The following is a 23,770-nucleotide window of genomic DNA, read 5'->3' on the forward strand; positions in this document are numbered from 1 at the left end:
CCTTTTGTTTTTGATTTTTTTTTTTGTAAGCATTATACTGAAATAAATTTATGTGTGCATTTTAAACACATCTCTCTGTCATCTGTCTGTCTGTCTGTGTGTGTAGGTTAGAAGACAACTTGCAGGACTTACTTCTGTCCTCCCATTTGTATCCCTGGGGTCAAAGGTGCAACAGGCACCTTTACCTACTTAACCATCTCACTGGCTCCTGAATGTTCAGATCTTGTACCAATATTTCTGGCATTTGCTTTTAGAAGCATAGATTTTGACAAACACTACATCAAAGGATATAGAATTTCATTTGAAAATATTTTAAGACTTTCATCCAAAATATTTTGTACACACACACACATACACACACTCACACAAACTCATCAGTAGTGTGTGTTCTGCCTGCTTTGCATGTAGAATACTGGGCCATAGTAGTAGATGATCTCACCAGAGAGCCTTGGATGCCTTGGACAACTGTCAGAATAGTCCTGGGCAGGATCCTGCACTGCCATAGGGAGATAGGCATGCTATAAGAAGACTGCTGTAGTCACAGAGAGATGGAAGGAAGAGGCAGGGGAATTGCTCAGGTTCAAAGGCCGGCTCGTCCAGTGTGCACAGCTGCAAACAGTCTCAAAAGAGGTGGAGATCGAGGGCTGGCAGCACAAGATACCTGACACATGCTCACCTACACTTACACATACTTCAACACTTGCACAACAGACACAAAATATTTAGTTTCCTTTATCTGTACATTAAAGTTTTTGTTTATTCTCTAAAATATTTTCGTCAAATTCTTCTCCTTACAAACATAGTAAAATATAATGCTTGCACTGGCTAGTTTTATGTCAGCTTGGCACAGCTAGCGTCATCAGAGAAAGAGCGTCAGTTGAGAAATTGTTCCCATAAGATCTGGCTATAGGCAAGCCTGTGGGCTGTTCTTAGTGGTCCACTGGGAGGGCCACCCCTGGGCTGGCTGGTGGTTCTGGGCTCTGTAAGAAAGCAGGCCGAGCAAGCCACGAGGAGCACCCCACTAAGCAGCACCCTTCCGTGGCCTCTGCATCAGCTCCTGCCTCTAGGTTCCTGCCCTGGGTGAGTTCATGCCCTTAGTGCTCTGGATGATGAACTGTTCCATGGAACTGTGTGGGAAAGAACTCTCTCCTCCTCAGTTGCTTTTGGTCATGGTGTTCCATCACAGCAATAGTAACATTAACTAAGGCAATACTGAGACCCATTTTTAAAAATCCTTTATATTTAGGTGCCCCAAATACTGCAGAATTAAGGATTTGTCGTGTAAACAAGAACTGTGGAAGTGTCAGAGGAGGAGATGAAATATTTCTACTTTGTGACAAAGTTCAGAAAGGTATTTATCAGTTTTGTTTAATTGAATTGGTAATGTGTATTTGATTAAAATATGTATTTTACTGTTTCTCCATTGTTATCATTCTTTGGCATCTTATTTACTAGATGATATAGAAGTTCGTTTTGTGTTGAATGACTGGGAAGCCAAAGGTATTTTTTCACAAGCTGATGTACACCGCCAAGTGGCCATTGTTTTCAAGACTCCTCCATATTGCAGAGCTATATTGGAGCCTGTGACAGTGAAAATGCAGCTGCGGAGACCTTCTGACCAGGAAGTTAGTGAATCTATGGATTTTAGATACCTGCCAGATGAAAAAGGTGTGACAAATTGATAGTAATGCATATACACAGAGTGTGTGTGTGTGTGTGTGTGTGTGTGTGTGTGTGTGTGTGTAAGCAAGCAGTCTCCTGCGCCCTGTGCCGTCCCTGAGCTCGCTGTGTGGCTGAGGACGAGTGAGCGGCCCCCTGCCCCCGCCTGGCTGTGGGAGCGCAGCGGTGCGCCCTGTGCTCCCGCCGCCTTTTGCTGCGCTTGGAAGAACTCAGGGTCCCCGCACGCCGGCCAGTGCTGAGTGGGCTGCGCTCTGCCCTCAGCTCGAGGAGTGACCACTCTCTTGAGCCGGGCATGCCAGTAACATTGAAGATAAACGTGTACAGTTTTACATATTCAGAATCTATATCTTTTCTACAAGTTGTAAGTTGTTTATTTTTTGTTTGGGTTTTTTTTTTTTTTTTTCCGTGCTCTTTACATTTCTTAGGAGGGTTTGAATAATTTTAGAGTTCTTGAATTGTTAGATCATATTTTCTTTTTATATATGTATATATTGGATTTATTTTTATACTTATTGTGCCCTTTTATAGGTAGGAAATTTGTTTTTGTTTTGTTTTTCGGGACAGGGTTTCTCTGTGTAGTCCTAGTTGTCCTGGACTCTATTTGTAGACCAGGCTGACCTCAAACTCGGAGATCTGCCTGTCTCTGTCTTCCGAGTGCTGGGATTACAGGCATGCACCACTGTACCTGGCTTAGGAAATTTGTTAATAAGAAAGTGGTATCTGTTTTGGTCTATATCTTATCAGACTTATTTCATTAGTTTAAGTTGACTTACAGGTGTTTTTAGGGTGAAAAATGACTATTTTAAGCTTTTTTAAAATTACTAAAAGCATCCTTTTCAACTGATAAAGGATATATTGCAAAGTAATGTACTTAGAGGTCCATATTACTTGCATTTGTTTGGAGCATTTCTGTATGCTGAAAATGCACCTGTTCATGGTGAAGGGAGGTTGAATCCCATGATTCACTGCTTTCCTGTTTTCCCTTTTAATCAGATGCATATGGCAATAAGTCAAAGAAACAAAAGACAACTCTGCTTTTTCATAAACTGCTGCAAGATTGTGGTAAGAATATTTTGGATTAATTTATATATAAATATATTTGTTTTATTTATTTTGTTTTTAAAGATTTTTAAATGAGGAAATATTTTTCAAATTACGTTTAATAATAGAAAACCTTTATCATAGCAGCTAGCTTTCCTGAGAGACCAAGAACTGTCCCAGGGGGGTCGATTGGAGAAGGAAGATTCATCAAAAAAGGTATTTCATCCCTATACAATACTGCGATTTCACTTTTTACTAACAAATGCTTTTTGAATATTTTTCTTTTCTACAGATTTTCATACTTTCAGTATTGAATTGTACTGGACTATACCTCTGAAGGTTGTGTATGAAACTGACTATATTTGGGGGATTTTATTCATACACTGGTAAATTCCGTGTGCCACAGAAAATGATATAGATGTGGTAGGCATGGGAAGGACCTCAGACATGCTGAGCCCCTGCTGTCATTTCCCAGCCCCTCTTAATTCTGCCACAGCAACAGAGTCAAATAGTTCCAGCACACATTGTTCACCCCAGAAATCTTTATCTGGCCGTTTATAGAAGGTATCTTGTGAGCCCCTAGCAAGTTCTCCATCTTACATTCTTAAGTTGGTACTTTATCCTGGTTTGTATAATACTTGTGTAATATGTAAATAAATATAGAAATTTCTCCTCAGGTTTTTGTGATGTGGAATTTTGTAAGACCTTAGGATCATATCTTAATAAGCCTTTAAAACTATGTGTAGTTTTCAGTCTTCCCGAATGGATGGATGTCTTCTTCATCTCTCCATTTTCTTTTAAAAGTTGAAATTATAAGATGATTTTGGCTGTTGGATACCTGTTAATTGAAATTCTAATATTTATCTTCTACATTTTAAAAATGTACCTATATGGTACAAGAAGCTGGATTTTCATATTTAACTGGAAGAAAATTACATGTGCCAAAATAACTTATAAAAATCACTTTTCATCTATTTATAAAGCAGTTTACATGTTACAGAATGTAGCTTTCAATTCATGTAATGAATTTTGTGCTTTAATTTTTTTTATTTGCAATGTATCAGTTCCCTGGAAAATTTTTAGTGTGTTCTTATAATTTTAATTCAGAAATAATGCTCTACATCAATTTGTTCTTCTTACTCTGTAAAATATATTTTCTTTCTACAGAATCAAACTTGTTTTCTCATGGTACAGTTTTAGCAGAAATGCCCAGGTCTTCAGGAGTCCCAAGTCAAGCCGAACCCTACTACTCTTCGTCTGCTTCCATCTCAAGTGGATTGCCACATCATCCACCAGCCGTACCCTCAGTGGTCCATCAGCCCGCCAGCTGGGCATCAGTGACCCCCCCCACCTCACAGCCAGCCAGCACAGACACACTGAGTAGCTTCTCAGCGGGGACCCTTTCCTCTAATCCGCAAGGCATCCTTCCTTTCCTGGACGGGCCTGGCGCCAGCGATGTAAGTGCTTCTAACGCTTGCCTCTATGGTACTGATGGCCTAGCTGGAATGGAAACATCATCCATGTCACCGGCTAACTTATATAGTCTTTCTGATGTCAGCATGCTATCTAAATGCCCTGTGAATGTGATGACAACCAGCAGTGATAGCATGGGGGACACTGATAATCCAAGACTTGTGAGCATCAATCTTGAAAACCCCTCATGTAATTCAAGGTTAGACCCGCTGAGACAACTCCATCAGATGTCTTCCATGGGCATATCAGCAGGCACCAATGCCAGTTCTGTTTTTGTTCCCCAGCCAGATGCGTTTGATAGATCAAACTTCAACTGTGTAGACAATGGCCTGATAAATGAGCCCGAACCATCAAATGATGCAAGTAATCATAATTTTGTTCAGAGTAGTCAGTATTCAAGTATTGATACTCTGCAAAGTGACCAGTTGAGTGATTCCCTTGCTTATAGTTTTTTTAAAATATAACTTGCAGGACTTAAATCTAGAGAGCTATAAAACTTTAGGTGTATAGAGTATAAAGAGAAAGTTCAGAAGTAGGAACTTTGCAAGGCTCTGCTGTTTCTTACTTTGAAAGATAGGCCTAAAGTACATGTGCTCAATGTGAACTGTTTTCCATATTTCTCCAAGACAAGCTATGTGTCTTTCATAACGTATTAATGTATTAGTTAAATGAACTGATATTTGCTTTCAAGCAGATATAAGGTAAACCATGTAATGGCTATGCCATTGGGAAATAAATTCATTATTGTTGAGGCCCATAGGCCAAAGTGACCCCTAAGGGGTTTTCTGAGAGTTCTTGGTATTTTGTGAGAGAGAGAGAGAGAGAGAGAGAGAGAGAATGTCACACGTGCTGAAGTGAGTTTTCAACGCATGGAAGATTTTTTTTTCTATTCTATATTATTTAGACCCTTATCTTTAAACTTATGAAATTAGCTTTATGCCCATAGTTTCAAGAAAAAGAGTTTTTCTGGAGCCTTTTCTTCATTAGATGCCTTTGATCCACCTTTGATCTCATAAAGCATGTCTACTTCTCTATGAAGAATTAACCAGATAGTCTGGCTCATGTCTGTCATCTCCCTACCTGAGCTATATAGTAAGTTCAGTACCAGCTTGGGCTGAACATTTTGTCTCAAAAATAGAAAAGATTAAGGCTGTGACCTAGTGGTAGGGCTTGGTTAACATTTGCAAGCTGCTGTGTTCAACCCCTGTGGAAGAAAAAAGAAAACATAACATTTGTTTTAGCCTAGTATATTCATACCTAAGTTTTGAACTTTTCTCTCAGACTTCTTGTCCTTCAGTCTTCGCCACTGTAAATTGTCATGCCAGGCTTCCAGCTGCTAAGGCAAAAACGTTGATGTCACCCTTGATTCTTCTTTTGTCTCCCATATTTGTCCAATCAGTAAATCCAGAAGGCCATTCCATCGATATATTTGCAAAGCTGACCACCTCTTTTGAACTTTTGTTTGAGACAAGATGGCCTCAAACCTGCTATGTAGCCAAAGGTGACCTTGACCTTAGGCTCCTCCTGCTCTGCCTCTGGAATGCTGGGATGACCAGTGTATACCCCACACCAAGGTCATGTGGAGCTGGGGATTGTAGGCAGAGCTTTGCTGGGAGAGGCATGCCTGCCCAGCTCAGACTAATCACAGGCATTTTGTATGAGCGGGCACTGACAGACACAGCTATTAGAACGCTCAGCAGATGGTGCTTGCACATTGACTCGTCTCACAGTCTCTCCTCCAAGTTGAAGCAAGGTACTTCTACATCTGTGTGGAGTGTTTGCAGTTGATGTTTTACTTCCAGGTGCTACTGGCTGATCACAGCTCATCTTAGAACTTACAGCACATTTGCTGCATGACTCCCTGGTTGCATTTGTGTTCACCTGGCTTTGAAGGGATCCAAATTCCACTTTCCACTACATCTTTCCTCCTTTCCCCAGTATCCTCGCATCACCATTTAGTTTTTGCTTCCTTTGTATAAACAGAATAAATATCTTCTTGAGCTTTAAAGGAAGTGCTGAAAAATATCCCCCAAAGTTCCAAAAACCCTATTCACATGGTGCCCCTTCCTTCCACGTTTAACTTTGAAGTGCTGTGCCTCCATCTTCTCACATCTATCTGTCTTTAGTTCACCCCATTCCTTGTCAAATCCCAAGTCTTTTTTCCCTACTCATCTGCCCTGTCCACAGCCTGCAGCCTGCTGAGGGACCGCATCCCCTAGGTTCCTAAGCCCAGCCCTCAGGAGGTGCTCTCATCAGACCACAGCGGCAGCTTTCTCTCATGCTGTGTGAATGCTCATATCAACTGCCTTCTCTTACACTCTGCTTTCCCAGTTGCATTACTGCTGACACTAGATATATTTAACAGAAAGCTCAGTCATATTTGATTTTCCTCAATTCATACATAGTCCTTTTGAGTCTTCCTACTCAAAGGCTTTTGCATCTCTTCATTCTTTTTCTCCAATGAGTATCTTTTCCATATGCTCAAGTTTTTTTTAAGCACCCTATTCCTTTTAACTTTGTGGTTGGAGCATGTTGAATTTTCCCCGCGGACCTCCATATATGTAGCCCATTCTGTCTCTGCTCCCAGCACTTACCTTGCAGCAGGCTTCTCTGCAGGGAGGGTTGGGTCCTGCTGCTGCAGCTGAGGTGAGGTGCCGCTGTGTGCTATGCTCCCGTACTACAGACTTAAGTCAGTTAAGTGTGCGTCTCACTCTGGGGCTCCAGCACTTGACACAGACTCTGGCATAATTGGTGCTGAATAAATGGTAGCTATTTGTTAGAAATGGGAGGGTGATTATAAAAATCATATTTGAGGATATGGTTTTTAATGAGAAAAGTGTTTCACCCTTCAGGAAAAACAGGCCTAGATGACCTGTCTTGTGAGACATACTTTTCTTCTGGCAAACGGCCTTTCTCTTCTTAAAAAAAAAAAAAGAAATATGCAGACATTGGCACATAACTTTGTGGTGGACCACGGCCCTGTGTTTGATACCCAGAATTACGACAACAACATTATAAAAGAAAAGCACAAAAACTACCCTGCGGCCCTTTGAGACCCAAAGCAGCTCTCTTGGAAATCATAGTACCAACAGTATCAGGTGGAAATCCTGCCTCTGCATGTGGCTTGTTGTGTCTCAAGTGCCCCTGAAGTACCCGTGACAGTTTGCCTGCACAGATGTCTGTAGCCAGCATTCATGTCTTAAATTAGATGACATCCTTGTGACTGTGTATTGTACAGTGTACTATGTTCTGTGTAGAAAATAAGAGGCGAATGATGTTGTACTCTTGTCCTTAAAGATGGTTTTTTCTTAAGAGGAATCATACATTCAGTCAACCATAAAAACATGGGAACTTTGAGGTACAGTGTGAAGAAGTTTTGCTTGTGTAAAAACTGTGTAGCCACCGTGTTTGGGACCCCAGAGGTTCTTATCAGCACCTCTAAACTTCTGTTCTGACCCCTGTCATCAGAGCCTGATGACTTCCTGTCCTAACAGCCTTTTCCTTTGCTAATTAATTCACCATTAAAAGAATCTTAGTGTAGAGTAACTGGGTTGTCAGTTTGTCTTACTGTGCTCTGGCTTGTTTCCACAGCCTCAGAAAAACTACATTTTCCATGGTGAGACCTAGAACTGGCGATCCAGGATAATTGTACCATATTGTTTTAATCATAAATTAATATATTGAAAAATTACCATAAGCTCTTAGACAGTGTGAAAAAAATATAAAGAAGAGAGACTGGTTTTAGTCAGTTAGCCTTGATAGGTCTGCTGGTTCTGGCCTGTAATCTCAGATACTCCGGCACACAGATCACAAGTTCAAGGCCTGCCCTGTCTGCAGAGTGAGTTCAAGGGAACAACTTTGTGAGTTCTTATCTCAAAACATCAAGTGAAAATGGGGGTGGCGGTAGGGATTGTTCTTTGGTATAGTTCAGTGGTGGAGCACCTAGCATGCACAGCCCAAGATTCAGTGCCACCCCCCAGAAAAACAAAAACCTGGCCTTCATGCTTCCCAGGGTGTGCTTTGTACTAAGTGATGTCTGAAAAGAAACACTTTCAGTTGCAATATGTGAGTCAAAGATAACAAACCAATAGCTGTGTTCCTCATGTAGTCCTGATTGGTCTACTATCCAAACATTCTAGTCACTCATCACCCAGGAGAGAAAAGTCACAGGGGAGGAAACGCTTTGTGAGACTATGACACAGGTTTCTCTTGAGACTAATGTCTAAGTTGACAGCTGTGGAGAAGCTTTTGGAGGCCTTACTCTTTCAGAGTATGCTTTCTTATCAAGGGAAATATTGGTTATTGGCTCTACTTTGAAAATGTGTGACTGGATTTCTCTGTAAAAATTGGGTTTGTCATTGGGAGTACTTTGACATGTGTGAAGCTGCCACTGCAAGATTTCAGGTTTGTTTTCAGAGGCTGAGTATGCAGAGGCTAGACTGCTTCTGTGTCCTCTGCGCAAAGCCCACGCGACTCCTGCAAGCCCAGCGGTGGCAGGAGGGGTGAAGGCCTCAGTCAGGTTGATCCAGGGTCTTCCCTTTAAGACATAGCCACACGAATATAGATTTCAAGACAGGGTTCCTCTGGACTCACTTTGTAGACCAGGCTGGCCTCAAACTCAGAGATCTATCTGTCTCTGCCTCTGCCTCCCAGAGTGCTGGGATTTCAGGTATGTGCTACTGCACCTGGCTCACATTAATATTTTAACTGAACATCCTGGCAGAACTTAAAGCATGAGGTCAATAGTAGATAAGGTCAAATCTCAAAAGTAATCACATTTTTTTTCATGTATGCAAAAAGACCAAAAACCCACCTGCATCCTCATTGTTTTTTGTCTTGCTTTGGTTTTTTTTTTTGTTTGTTTGTTGGTGGTGGGTTTTTTTTTTTTGGGGGGGGGGGGTTGTTTTTCCCAAACAGGGTTTCTCTGTGTAGCCTGTTGTCCTGGAACTCACCCTTTAGACCAGGCTGGCCTCGAACTCAAAGGCGCGCCTGCCTCTGCATCCCCAGTCTGAGGCAGTGGTCTGTACTCTGCATTGTGCCCCACCCTCTTTTTTACTATAAAGACTTTTTAACTTTTTAAACTTTTTAACAAGCAACTGCACTTTTCCAAGCATGGCTCTGAGGCGGTTGCTACTTCTTTAATCAGCTTGTTTCTACAGCTGCAGAGGGTCTTTTGGTTTGCTTGTTTTTTTGTTTTGCTTTGAGGCGGGGTACCCTGTTGTAGCCCTGACTGGCCTGCAACTCACACAAGTCTGCCTGTTTCTGCCTCCTAACAACTTGAGGAGTTTTTGTTGTTTATATTTTTCAAGTTTTTGGAACTTTAAAGAATCACAAACAAGTCAGGTGGTGGCGCCTTTAATCCCAGCACTCGGGTAATCCCAGCGCTTGTGGAGCAGAGACAGTCAATGAGTTCTGTAAGTCTGAGGCCAGTCTGATCCACAGAGCAAGTTCCAGGATAGCCAGGACTACATGGAGCAACATTATAAAACAAACAAACAAAATCCTCACAAACAAAATTCATTGAATACTTTGAATTCAATATATATATATATATATGTATATATATATATATATACATATATATATATATATTACAAAGTTGGTTCCTCAACAAATGTTTTAGGGCTATTAGCAGATTGCCAGAGCCTGCCAGCAGAGTCAAATGGTTCTTGAGTTGGGAGTGAGGATTAAAATTAATAAACTAACACACAACACACATAGAACTTTTCCAAGAGGCTCCAGACCCGACCAGCCAGCAGCCGCCTGACTTTATTGCAGAGAGCTTTTAAACCAGAGTAAAAACAGCTCAGAACAATGGGTTAAATTTACAAGGAGGTGAAGCAAGAGGTGTGATCTTCACTAGCTATCCCACCTGCTGTCACAAACAAAAGGAGATGGATTTACAAATTCTTCCCTGACTTCAGTGAAGGCCTGGTAAAAGCAGTCTTTCCGCTGAGATTTAAATATCAAAGAAGCTGCCAGATCAACAGCTCCCAACAGCAGATCTGTAAATTTTTTGTTAAAATACCAAATTCATCTTGTCTAATTCTCTTTCTAAGCTTCTTTAACCAAAGTGTAACTTCCCCTGAACTGTGGATTAAGATAAGGCTGGAGTCCTGTGGGAGAATTGCATGACATCCAATCTTCTCTAGACCTCCTAGTGAACCAGCCATGGTGACACATGCCTGCAGCTTTCAACACTTAGAAGGCTGAGGCTGGAGGGTAGGAATTCTGGTTCAGCCTGGGCAACATTAGAGACCTCAGTCAATCATCAGTCAAATAATTTTAAAATATCATTGGTTAATAGATCCGTACAAAAAAGTGAAATCTTTTGTTGTTGTTTTTACCTTAAATTTAATATCTTCTGCCTCTCCCTTCTGAGTACTGGGATTGTAGGCATATGTCACCACACTCTACATTTTTGAGAGAAGGGGAAGGGGGCATCATACTGGAATTGAACCCAGGGTCTCTCTCATACATGTTAGAGTTAGTGCTCTACCACTGAGCTTTCTGCTTTGAAACTGATTTTATATGATTGATGATAAATAATGAATTGTTTTTTTAAGTTCTGATACTGATACCTTTATATCAAGATGAAATATTTTTTTAATGTAAAGATGTATTTTATTGTACAGAATATTGTGTTACTTTTGTAATATCTTTGTATACTGTGATTTTTTTTTTCTTGGTGATATAACAAATAAACCATTTTCTAAAAATATTTCTAAAACTTTGCTATTTGCTATCGAAGTATCAATGACGTTTCCTTATTGTTTTTAACTTTTTTGTTATAAGGGGTAGTTATTTGGGATTGTTTAGAGACATTAGGCATCTTTATAAAATGTTCTCAGGATGTGCTTCTATCTGTAACTACTCTTTGAAATGGTAGTCTCAAGAAGAGACTTAACAGAAGAAATGGCTTTTGTTGTTGTTGCTTTTTCATGACAGGGTCTTACTTTGTAGCTCAAGCTGTCCTGGAACTACACTAGCTGTCTTCTTCTCCTCTTCCTCCTCCTCCCCTTCTTCCTTCTCCCCCCTTCCCTTCCCCCTCCTTCTCTCCTGCTCCTCCTCCTCCTTCTGTTGCTCCTTCCCCCCCCCCCCTTTTTTTTTTTTTGAGACAGGTTTCTCTGCATTGCCTTGGCTGTCCTGGACTTGCTTTGTAGACCAGGATGGCCTCAAACTCACAGCGATTCGCTTCTGCTCCCTGAGTGCTGGGATTAAAGTCGTGGGCCACCACATCCAGCTTGTTTCTGCTTGTTTCTGCAGACTAGGAGGTAGCCGTTAGGCCCAGCAAGAGCCTACATATAAGAAGGTATGAGGAGAACTCAGGAAACTAATCATCCATCGATGAAAAATCGCTAGAGGTTCATTCTGACCATTGCACAATGGGGTCACCCCTGCTGGTCAGCAAGGAGTGGCACCGGGAGACAAAAGACCCTAGGTTTTTAAAAGACATAAGGCGGGAATCTCCTGGGGTTGCTATCTTGGCGATTTGGGACTGGATGAGATGTTTAACTTTTAAAATAATTGGTTAGTTCTGGTCACCCTTAGGTTCGGTCAGCCCTGTCGTAAATATCTGATCTTCAAGTCAGTTTGGAATTTCCTGCCATATGAGATATAGCTACAGTTAAAGGTGGGAGAGCAATTAACTCATCTTGGTTTCCAAACAAAGCTTCTTTTACAGTCGCTAGCCGGTGATTTACTCTCCATTTAGTAGGGATCTCTGCTTGTTCTCTTCCTTTTCTCTGCCCTCACAGATAGCTGATGTCAGGAACTTTTACATTCCTTGGCTTTCTGGAGAAGCTCTAAGAGGCTTTAACATGGGCCTAAAACTTGAAAATATAAGTTATAAGGCAATTAAAAGAAACATAGGTTACAAAGTTAGTCTGATTCTTTCAGCAGCCATCTCCAGGTGGCAGTGTGGTCAGGTTCTTTGAGACTTCTCTTCATGGCTTGCAGGTGGCTGCCTCAGAGCCCTCACACGGGGTGAGGGGTGAGGGGCCATGGAAGAGAGCAGAGGCTGAGAGGGAGCACAGGGCTGTGTGTTCTTTCTCTCACACAGTTTTAGGTTCAAATCTTTATCAAATGTTATTCGTCTATTTGTGTGTGAGAGCATGTGTGGAGGCCAGCAAACAGCCTGCAGGGTTAGTTCTCTCCTTTCATTATGTGGGTTCCATGAATCAAAACTCAGGTCATCACATTAGGGGCAGGTACCCTTACCCACTGTACCATCTCACCTGCCCCAATTTTATTCTTTAAAGATGACTCCAAAATTGTGTCCTTTGACCAGTCACTTCCCCAGTTCCTCTCAAGTGCACTCCGAGCTTCCAACATCACTTCAGCATTTTTAGATTTCATCTATAAATTATATCATGTTTTTGTCTTTCTGTGCCTCACATTATTCTGTGTTTATCCTCATTTTTATAAATGACAGGATTTCCTATTTTTAATGGCTGAATACCATTTCATTGTATATCTGGAATGTAGACATAAACCCAGGAATGGGATTGCTAGATGACATAGTAGTTCTGGTTTTCTCATCGAGGAACTCCCATAATAACTGGACAACATACACTCTCACCAACACTGCAGGGTTTCTCCACACTGCATGTTTTACCAGCTTCTTACCTGTGTGTGTGGATGCTGAGAACTGAATATGGATCCTCTGCAAGATCAGCAAGTATGCTTAGTGCTGAGCCATTTCTTTAGCCCCTATCTTCCCTCTTACTAGTAACAGCCATTCTAATAAGTATGAAGTGGTATCATATCAATTCACTGATGATTAATGAGGTTTTCTTTATTGCCTTATTGGCCTTTTTTCTTTTGAGAACATATATAGTGGGTTTTGGTCCATTTTACCAACTACATCCTTTCTTTTTTAAACATGTAGTGTTATTACTTGCTAAGTAGATCAGGCTGGCCTCTAACTCAGAGCTCTGCCTGCTCCTCCTTCCAGAGTGCTGGGATTAAAGGTATCACCACACCTATGCATCCTTTGTGTTTTTGCTATTGGGTTGAGTTTTGGATAGCAACCTGTTATCAGATGTATACTGTAAAATGAACTTTTATTCGCCTGGTTCAATTGTGGGAGGCTTGCTGCCTCTTTCTGCTAACCTAGGCCTAGTCCCGGAAGCTTCCAGCCTCCGTACAATCTAACCTAAGCCTAGAATGTTTTTAGCCTCTGAGACTTACTGCTTAATATACTTACCCTTTCTGAACTCATAGCTGGCTAGTTCAACTCAGCTGTTTTGGCTTAAACTGCTCTCCCAGTTAACTTATTCAATATGGCTTTTCTCTCTCTGTCCCTGAGTTGCTCTGCTTGACCTCAAACTATCTCCAGCAGTCTTTTCTAATCATCTGGCTCCTTCTCATTCTCTGGTTCATCGGTCTTCACCTGACTTCTTCCTCTGAAACACATTTCTCTATTACTGTACTGGTTAAAAACAAAAACCTGCCTCCTCTTTCTCCCATTGTCCCTTAAGTAGCTTTCCTTTTCTCTTTCTTCTTGTGAGAGTTGGGCATATCTTATTCTGTCAAATCTTTCTCTGATTTGTCACTTTTTCTGCCACTCAATTAGACATCTCTTTCAAACAAGGGTGCTTTCTTCTACAAACTTTACCTTCATTGTTTGAGATTAAAGGAGTGTACACCACACCTGGACCTAAGCTTTTCTTTACCTGATACTTGCTCTTTATCAGGCTGGCCTTGAACTCAGATCTGCTTGCCTCTGTCTTCTGGATTAAAGGCGTGTTTGTATTCCAGCCAGATCACACAGTCCTAGAAGATCTTGGGATGTGATCTCTTGCCAGAGCAGCCATGTCTGAATTAAAATTCCCCTACAACTTCCTCCTTTCTGTTTAAGCTAAAGATTGCACGCAGTTTAACTTTTACAATAGAAACAATTCTCATTATCACAGATTTAACGGTCCAAATGTCCTTTTGAAGATCCACTCAGCCACTGATGCAATGATCCTCCGTAATTGCAGTCCTGGTCATCTGTCCTCAGCAACAGTCCTTTTCAGCATCAAGCTTTTCCAGTCTGCCAGTCTGATGAACTGTCTGTCTCTCTTCAGCTGGTTTGTGAAGCTGTCTCCACGCAAAGGGGATCTGCTTTCTGTGTCATCTGCATTGTTGTCTTTCTTCATCTCTCCCTTGAGTCATGCCTTCCACTTGAAAGCTTCTCTTATTCGGTTGGATTGGATCTTTATCAATTTTCATGCAACCCAGTCTTTCATCACGTATGGAAATATAGGCAAAACCTCTTCCCCACGTAACATATCCCCTGAGTTCGTCTGATGCTAAAACATCTTTGACGTGTGCAGGTTGACCTAATTCAGTAGTTGTTGCTGCAATCCAGTGTTTGCCACCTCCACCTTCAGACAGGGTTTCTCTGTGTGGCCTGAGCTGTCCTGGCTGGCCTTGAACTCACATCAGTCAGTCTGCCTCTGCCTCTCTGAGTGCCAGAATTAAAGGCATGTACCATCACAAATGGCTTGTGCCAGTCTGAGCTATACAAAGGTGAACATATTAAGCAGTAAGTCTCGGAGGCTGAAAATGTTCGAGATCTAGGTTAGATTTTAAGGAGGCCAGAAGCTTCTAGGACTAGGCCTAGGTTAACAGGAGGCAGTAATCCTCTGAGACCATCATTGAAGCAGGTGAATAAAAGTTCATTTTACAGTATATTTTCAAATATTTCCTTCCATTCTACAGGTTGTCTTTTCACTTTATTCTTCTTTAGCTGTTCCAAAGAAGCCTTTTTTGTTGTTTCATTAATTCCATTTGTCTTGTCTCGCTTTTGGTGCCAAATACAGAAGCACAATTGCCTAGATCACAATCAGGTTGTTTTTCCTCCAGTTTTCCCCCTAGTTTTAGTTTCTGCTCTGAAATTTGAGGTGGTTTTCAGGTGACCTTTAATATGGTGTGGTTTAAGGAGCTCATTGCATGCAGATGCTGGTAGGCCCAGTTCCCAACACCTTTTACTGTTCTTTCCCCATTGTGTGTTGACACTTCTGTCAGTAATCAGCTGCATGTACATGCATGAACTTATTTCTGGACTGGAGTGTGTGGGCAAATGCATACTATTTTGACTACTGTAATTTTCAGGTACATTTTGAAATAAAATATTGTAGTCTAGGCTGGCTTCACAGTTCCTGTGTCACTGAGGATGAACTTGAACTTTTGATTCTCCCACTTCTACCCTTCAAGTGCTAGGTTTCAGGCATGATCACCATGCCAGTTTAACAAGGTACTGAGCATGGAATCCAGGGACTCATGCATGCTGAGCAAGCATTCTGTTGGCTGAGTGATATCCTCAGTCTTTGTTGTTTATGATTTTGAAAGGGGGTCAGACTGGCCTGGATCTTGCTGTATACCTCAAACTCATGATCTTCCCACACCTGCCACCTGAGTCCTAGGATTTCAGGTTGAGTCACCATTCCCCTCTCCAACTTTGTTCTTTTGGCTTAAACTCACTTTGATTGCTTGCTCTCTTGTGGTTCCATACATATCTTAGAACAGCTCTGCTAAAAATGACATTGGATTTATGATTCTTTTGGCATATTGAAGCATCACTGAACCCTCAAGGTAGTCCCAGGTGTTCAAAGTGAGCCAGCTACCTTTTGAGTATGCTATTGAATTTGTCTTGCTGGCATATTAAATTTTTCATGTTTGCTCATCAGGGATGCTGATCTGAGTTTTCTCCTAGTGATGTCTTTGTTGGATTTTGTGATCAGAGTGAAAGCATTTCCTCTTGCTTGCTTTAGGAGAGTTGGAGATTGCTCTCAGTTCTTTAAATGTTTGGTAGCAGAGAAACTATCAGGTCCTAGACATTTTTTTTTCTTTGAAACTTTTCTAGGTTTGATCTCCTAATTCATTATTAGTCTGTTCAGATTGTATTGATTTGTGGGTAATAGCACTGCAGTGATCTGGAATAAGAAGGAAGCAATAGGATGCTGGCCATTTTTAATGCCATTTATAAGTGTACATGTCATGGCATATACTGAGGCAAATGAGAGTCAGATATACCATCACAGCAGAGAATTAAGAATTTTGAAAAGGAGAAATCGATGGCAGGCATTGAAAATACTGACATTATACTCATAGCTTTCAGTGTATTTCTAGATGTGTCTTCTGTGAGAGGGCTTAGGAACAGCAGTTCACAATAGCAACAAACACATTTCTGGGGTTGGGGCTGTAGCTCAGTTCCTTCTCTAGCTTGCCTGTGACCCTTCCCTCCAGCATCACATAGAGCAAGCATGACATACATGTGTAGTCCAAGCTCTTGGATGTGGAAGATCAAAAGTTCAAGACCATTCTTGGCTACATAGTAAATCAAGGCCAGCCTGAGCTATATGAGATCTTGTCTCAAAAAAAAAAAAAAAAAAAAAAAAAAATTTTTTTTTTTTTTTAAATACTTTTCAGTCAGTGAGATGGCTCAGTGTCTTGCTAGAATCTTAATGTTTTTCACGTATGTTCATCAGAGATACTGGCCTAAGTTTTCTCTTAATGATGTCTTTGTTGGATTTTGCCATCAGAGTTTGGAAGCATTTCCTCTTTGCTTGCTTTAGAAGACTTGCTGCCAAGCTTGATGACCCAAGTTTAACCCCCAGAACCCACATGGTAGTCAAGAAGTGAACTGACCACATGTGAACTGTTCATGCATGAACACATATATAATAAACAAATGTAAGAAGCTTATTCTAGAAAAATACCATTTTCCACAATTGGAACCAGGTCTTCTTAGAGGAATTGCCTATTTACTTCATGGCTGGTGCAGAGGAAATATAAAGATAAGCATGGAGTAGCTTTGTTTTTCAAAGAATGATGGAGATAATGTCCAAAGGACAGCTTGAGAATTCCCACTGCTCTGACCAATACTTAGCAACAGTATTAGTAACAAATGACCACCTCATTGAATAACATGGGAACCTGAGAGTGGAGTGTTCAGTTTAGTGAGAGTGCTTTTGCTGCTTTGTCTTGGTTCAATCCCCAACCCCACAAAGAGCAAAAGTAAGGCTATGGTCCACACGGATGCGGTGAGCTAGTGAAGCGAGAGGAGGAAAGGCCCTGCCTTTCGGTGCAATGCCCATCAACACATGCAAAAACAACGGCAGAATCTGGCAGTCAGTCTAGCGGAGGTCTTCAGTGGATACTAAATCTGAAGAGTGAAAAGCTGGCCCGACAACAAGGCACTGACTGCAAGGGAAGGAAGAGGCACACTACACTGGAACAGGGTGACAGACAATACCTTACCCAGCAACACCCACCCCTCAGTGACTGGACACTCAGAAAGGTGCAAAGAAAAACAAACAAACAACCAAAGCATTTCTTCACATGCCTACATCTAGTAGCAGGTAAAACGGAGCTGGAGGAGTGGCTACTAAATAATTGCTCTGAAATCTTAAAACTGCCTCGTGTCAACAGAAGCACTGACTGCAAAGTAGGATGATGACTGGATCGTGAAGTCTGTGACAAATGGCAAGGGGAGTGTGGCGTTCGGGTTAGATAACGGTAGTCTATCATGCTAACTTCCTGGTATGGTGGGTGTTCTGTGACTTACTTTTTCTAGGAATTATACATGAATGTATTTGAGATGGTGAGGTGTTGCTGATTCAGCAACCCAGTGGAAAAGTTCCTTTGTACTTAGTACTTTTAAGTCTAGAATTATTTTGAAATAAAAAAAATTTAAAGATATGAACATAATTCTTTTTTCGTAATAATAAAAAGGTACTCTGCTAGCTAGTTTTAATGTTAACTTTGCATATACCAGGCTTATCTGGGAAGCGGAAATCTCGCTTGAGAAAATGCTTCCGGAAGCTCAGTCTTGGGAAAGCCTGGAGTGCAGTCTTCATTCTTGATTGATGCGGGAGGGCCTCGCCCACTGTGGGCAGTGCCACCCCTGAGTTTGTGGTCCTGGGTACCATACAAAAGCAGCCTGAGGAAACCACAAAGAGCAAGCCAGTAAGCAGCATTCCTTCTTGGCTTCTGCTTCCATTCCTGCCTCCTGCCTTGAGTTCTTTGCCCTGACTTCTGTTTGTGATGCAAGTGTAAGCGAAATAAACCCTTTCCTCCCCAAGTTGCTTATGCTCATGTTGTTTCATCAAGCAGTAGAAACCCTAACCAAGCAAGTACCATTTTAAAACAGAACAGAAAAGCTTACAACCAGAGTGGGGGCTGTGGCTCATGAGTATAATTCAAACACTTTTGAGAGGCAGAGGAAGGAAGGTCCTAAATTCAAGTCCAGTGCAAGCTATAAACTGAAACCCTATCTCCAATGACCTCCCTCACAGAGCTTACCTCACACAATTCATTCTCATGTATGGATTTAAAAATAAAAGACTAAGGAGAAGAAATAGCAGACGAGCTGGCTGATGAGGAATGCTCAGACATAACCTTCTTGCCAAGATCACATAACTGTAGCAATCATGAACTCATGGCACCTGCAGATGGCTGCATGGGTCAGGATGGGGCTCCTGGGCCCTGCCCCTCCCTGAGGAACTACTAGCAGTTGATGGATGCTTCAGGGGGCACTGTCTTAAATGCTGCAGTGATTTATGAGTTCGCTGTCTTCCGCATCCAATTCCAGAAAGGTGGCTAATCTCAGTGGGTCACGAGAACATGAAGTGGGAAGGGTCTCATGGGGGATGTTGGGGATGGGAGGGAAATGAGGTGGTGGGTAGTGTGGTGACCCTGGCCTTTCATTCCAGGACCTTGGAGGGAGAGTCAGGCAGAAACCTGTGCATTCCACGACAGTCAGGGCTACACAGAGAAAAACAAAAGAGAAAGGGTGGGCTAAGTGTGACCACTGTATATTATCTTCATGTATGAAACTGTCAAAGAATAAATTTAATTTAAAAAAAGAATAAAGCTCTAAATGAAAAAGAAATCTGCTGTTTTTCTCTTAGGAAATGGAAATTTAACTTATTAAGTCACTTAATTTAACCTGCAAAGGTAACCAGTGACCTTACTAGGAAAAATCTCAGTTATCAATTCTATTTTTTTCTTGAGTTCTTCAGTTGAATTTTTTTTTCTAAAATAAACTAGAGATTATATCTGCAACAAAGAGCTCATTCTACAAATGACATAAACATTGCTTCAAGCTTAAACAAAGTTGATAGAAGGGAAACAGTAACAAAACACTGTGTGACAAAAGGAACCAAACCTACAAGACTTCCTAACCCTGAGTCCCCAAGCCCTGAGGATATCTGGAGTTAGTATCTGCATCTACTGCTCATCCTTCAACAGGAAATAATTCAAGAAACGGCTTTCTGGAAGTTCCCGGCCTCCATGTTTTACGTCCATTGGGTTCAAAACTGAACTAAAAGAAGCATGCAAAAGACTTTTCCTAAATGATTTAACTCACTTTTGTAGCAGAATTTTAACAGAAGCTGAGAAATATTCACCAGAAGTCTTTAACTTTTTAAGTTCTGTTAACCCTCTGGAATTTTCTGACAATGAAAATATCCTTTGCCATTATCCACATGTGATGAACACGGCTTCAAAGGCTGCCCTTTTTATCTCAATCAAAAACATTTTCCTGATATACTATCTAAAGTACATCTTAAGAATCTGTGAATTTTGTGCAGAGATGAGAAACATGAATACTATTCAAATCAATGTATAAAAAAAAGTCAAGAAATTGCACCAGCTGATGAGAGTTAATACTTAAACCCATATTTTATTGAGCTCTCCTTCTGGAGTTTCTAATGATTAATTCATCTTCTGGTTAAATATGTTTAAGACTTCTCTTCATCATGCATCACCAATGGTGACTATAAAGACTCATGTAAGACATACACAGCCGTTCCTTGGGGGGCTACCTGACCTGGCTCTGTAACCTCCCTGGCACGCTTGAGGGCACTGCAATCACAGGGGCGCAGGTCCCCTGACGGGTTATAGGAAGGAGCCTGGAAACACAACTTCTGCTCCAAACCTGCTTACACGAGCAACTAAAATTTTAGGGATTTAACTTTTGTTTTCTTGTTTATGAAATTAGATATAATGCCAGATATACCTTACCAAGATGTTTGAAGTTAGAAAGTAACTGAAACACTGAAATATGTTTGTATTTGTTTAGCAGTCTCAAATTTGTAACCCTGGGACAGACACTGAAGGCACTTGTTTCTCTTAAGGGGCTTAGGGAATGTTAGAGTATGCCGCCAGTGTTAAGGTGTCGCTTGCCTTCTATAGCAGACATGTACTGACAGTTTTAGATTGTCAACAGTAACGTGGTCATTAGCACTGTGACAGATCAGACCTTAAAGTCCTTCCATTGATGACAGCTTCCATGAGGGACTGGGAAAACATTAGTATCAGATTTGCATCTGACATTCTAGAATACCTGGACACTCTACACCACGTCTGGTTGTGACGGCTACTCGGAAGACCCGGGAGCTTTAGCACGTGGCTTTAACGGTATTGTCTCCTGTACAGGATTGCGCTGGAGGAGCCACAGCTCCCTAGGCTGACAGGGCCTCAACTGCACACCTCTCAGAAGATAGGCAGATCCTTCCTCTTTCGGTTTTGTGGTCATGAGACAGGGAATGAGAAAAAACAAACAACAGCACACAACACACACACAAAGATCCTGAGATGTTACAGTGAACTTCAGGAACAGATCAACATGATCCAAGTGGTTTTGATGACACCGTTATGGTGGGTAAACAGCCATTTTCCAGGATACGCCGCCTGTGTGTCCTCGTCACAACAGGAAAACCCTTTGTGTTCCAATGGGAGAGCTAGTCATCCAAAGCAGGGGGCCAGTCAACATCTACAGACTAAAAGGGAGAGACAGGTTAGTGAGACAGATCCTGGCAAGCACTTCTGGGGACAGTTTTACTGTCATGCAAGAGAAGGCCCATTTGATAAGAGCAGCAACACTGATGGTCCATTTCTGAGTTAGTGGAGACACAATGACTACTGCACCTCTTGGCTCCTAAGAGAAGAAACTGAAAAACTGTAATGTCAGTTAGGAGGAAAGTGTAAAAAAATGTTTGATCTGGGAGCTATTTTTTCCCCAGAAGTCTCAATAACTACTGTCTTGACTGTTCTACCGTCTTATATTTGACAAAACATAGTTATGTATCACATTCTGAAAAATGTGTCATTAGTTGACGTCATCACTGGGCAAACACCATAGTGTACTTACTTAACTAAGGTCTGATGTCACTCGGTGAGATAAGACCACTGTTGACTAGAATGTCATGTGGCTCAAGCAGTCTGTAATTAAATGTGAGGTAAACTAATAAAGAAGACCACTAGAACCAGAAAAGCATCACGTATCTCATTTCAGAATTTTTGTTTCTTTTAAAATCCAGTTCAAGCCAGGTGTCATGAAACATGCCTATAATCTTAGGATTTCAGAGGTGGAGATAGGAGGATCATGAACTGATAGCCTTTTTGGTCAACAGAAGACCCTGTCCCACAACATCAAAAATAACTAACTAAATCCAAGTAGTTGCTACTGCTACCTCCCTTGCCCTTTGTTCTTCTAGATTAAAATGTCAGAACGTAATCTGTTCTAGCCCACACAGCCACATTCCAGACATACTAAAACACGCCACATCTCAGCTTCTCTGTGGGGCCTTAGCGCAGCTAGGTGCAATGCTGAACATCTGTAATCACAGCAGCAAGGGGCCTGCGCTAGGACAGATCAGTAGATGCTAGCCTGAACCACCAGGCAAGTTCCAAGCTAGCCTGGGCAGCATTAAAAGGCCAGACCAAACCAAAAGCCTGAAGTGGCTTACTGAAACTAATGCATTCATTCCCCCCATACGTCACTTCACATACCAGATTCCCTAAACAGCAGAAAAGCCAAACCATTGCATAGGTACACACTGCACAAAGTCTTTGCAAGTCCCAAGATGGTGTTGTGCTAGTGTTTTAGATATTACCATATGCCAAATAATCATATTTAAGTTTCTGAGCAGTTTCTCAAACTGAAAATAAGCACAAGGGCTCACAGCCGTGCGTGCTGAGGAAGGAAGGGGAGGGGCCTTACTGTGGGCCAGGAGCCACACTTGACAGGCTGAGATGCCAGTTGGGCTGACTCTCCTGAGCATAGGTCTGTGTGTGTGGACTGGGAATATGGCTCAGAGTAGAGTCCTGCAGCATTCTAGAAGAAAATGTCTTACATTCTTTTGAGATTATAATGACAGCACTTTGCTCTTACCTTTCTTCTTTCCAAATCCTCCCATATACTCTTTCTTGCTCTCTTTCAAATCCATGGTCTCTTTTTGTTATACACACACACACACACACACACACACACACACACACACACACACACATATCTATATACATATGTAGTTCCTAGATATAACCTGTCCGGTCTGTGCAATGTTATTTGTACATATGCTTTCAGGGAATTGGATAGTCAAATTAAAAAAAAAAAAAAGCAAGTGTGGCTGGCAACACTAAGCTGCTTCCTGACGTTGGCCTCACTAGGCTCCTACAATCTGGACAGTGGATCCTGGTGCCCCACGGGAGCCATATACAATCTAAGGACTTGAGAAATGAGAGCACATTAAGTCAACATGACTTTGACTGCCATAGCTGTTTCCATATCTGGTGTGTGTCCATTTCTCATACCTTGGTAAAATGACTCTTTTAGGACTTTTGGTGAGGTTAGGCAGGAATTAAATTTCTAATCAGATTTTGCCTAGGAGCACAATTTGTAATATAGCCTGGAAAAGCCATTTTTTCTTTATAATTTTTTGTTTTGTTTTTTTAAGACAAGGTTTCTCTGTGTAGCCCTGGCTGTCTTAGAATTTGCTCTGTAGACCACGCTGGCTATGAACTCAGAGATGTGCTTCTCCTGTGTGGATCCCAGGGACTGAATTTAGTGGTGCCCTGGCAGCAACTGCCATTACTGAGATGAGCTAAACGCAGCCATAAAATCCAACACTCCACTACCTTTTTTTGGTTTTGGTTTGGTTTGGTTTTTGGTTTCCGGCTCCCACTCCCTTTTTGAGGGAGGGTATTCCATACTGCCCTGGCTGCTCTGGAACTCTGTAGAGCATGAGCCCAGACATCCACCAGCCTCTGCCTCTACAGGGCTGGGAGTAAAGGCATGCATCCACATGGCCAGCTCCAAAAGTCTTATAAAACACAACCCAAGCATTTGGAAGGATGCATGAGGCACAGCTACAACTTTGTTTCCTTGTTTAAGGCTTTAATCTGACACCAGAGATAAATCAGTAAATGACAGAACCTGATACCAATTAGTAAATTAGCCATGTAACCTGCAAGTATCACAAATGGAATCCTGGTTTGTTGCTGTTTGTTTTGTTTGTTTGTTTGTTTTTAAAAAAGAATTCCAAAGATAATTTTTCCCTGGAGAGGGCTGGAGAGATGCTCAGTGGTTATCTTCCAGAGGACCTGGGTTCCATTCCCAGCACCCACATAGTGGTTCACAACCATCTGTAACTCTGGTCCAGGAGAGCCAGCAGTCTCTTCTCACCTCCAGGAGCACCAGGCACAGATGGGGTGCACAGACACATGCAGGCAAAATACAGACATAAATGAAAATAAGTATTAAACAAAAGAAAAAACCCCTCAGGTAAAAACTATCCCATGG

At 41.6% G+C, this 23,770-nt stretch overlaps 2 protein-coding genes across 9 annotated transcripts in view; one reads left to right on the forward strand and one right to left on the reverse strand.

The window, feature by feature from the left end:
* Rel (REL proto-oncogene, NF-kB subunit) overlaps positions 1-23,770 on the forward strand; it is a 59,666-nt gene that overhangs the window by 22,659 nt on the left and 13,237 nt on the right. For 2 of the 4 annotated variants that reach the window (XM_060365140.1, XM_060365141.1), the window contains exons 6-10: positions 1,247-1,351; positions 1,456-1,668; positions 2,674-2,742; positions 2,866-2,937; positions 3,889-4,178. In XM_060365140.1, the coding sequence (XP_060221123.1) occupies positions 1,247-1,351; positions 1,456-1,668; positions 2,674-2,742; positions 2,866-2,937; positions 3,889-4,178 (749 nt within the window). Of the gene's footprint in view, positions 1-1,246; positions 1,352-1,455; positions 1,669-2,673; positions 2,743-2,865; positions 2,938-3,888; positions 7,136-23,770 lie in introns of those variants that run through there. The other 2 variants (XM_021626576.2, XM_021626571.2) reach the window with 2 other exon arrangements.
* Positions 19,845-23,770, reverse strand: part of Pus10 (pseudouridine synthase 10) — a 54,028-nt gene continuing 50,102 nt past the window's right edge. For 4 of the 5 annotated variants that reach the window (XM_060365145.1, XM_060365144.1, XM_060365142.1 and 1 more), the window contains one exon: positions 22,441-23,653. In XM_060365145.1, coding sequence (XP_060221128.1) covers positions 23,549-23,653 — 105 coding nt within the window. In that variant the 3' untranslated portion in view covers positions 22,441-23,548. Of the gene's footprint in view, positions 20,970-22,440; positions 23,654-23,770 lie in introns of those variants that run through there. The other variant, XM_021626594.2, reaches the window with a different exon arrangement.

This window comes from Meriones unguiculatus, chromosome 12 (genome assembly GCF_030254825.1).
Source record: "Meriones unguiculatus strain TT.TT164.6M chromosome 12, Bangor_MerUng_6.1, whole genome shotgun sequence".
NCBI lineage: Eukaryota > Metazoa > Chordata > Mammalia > Rodentia > Muridae > Meriones > Meriones unguiculatus.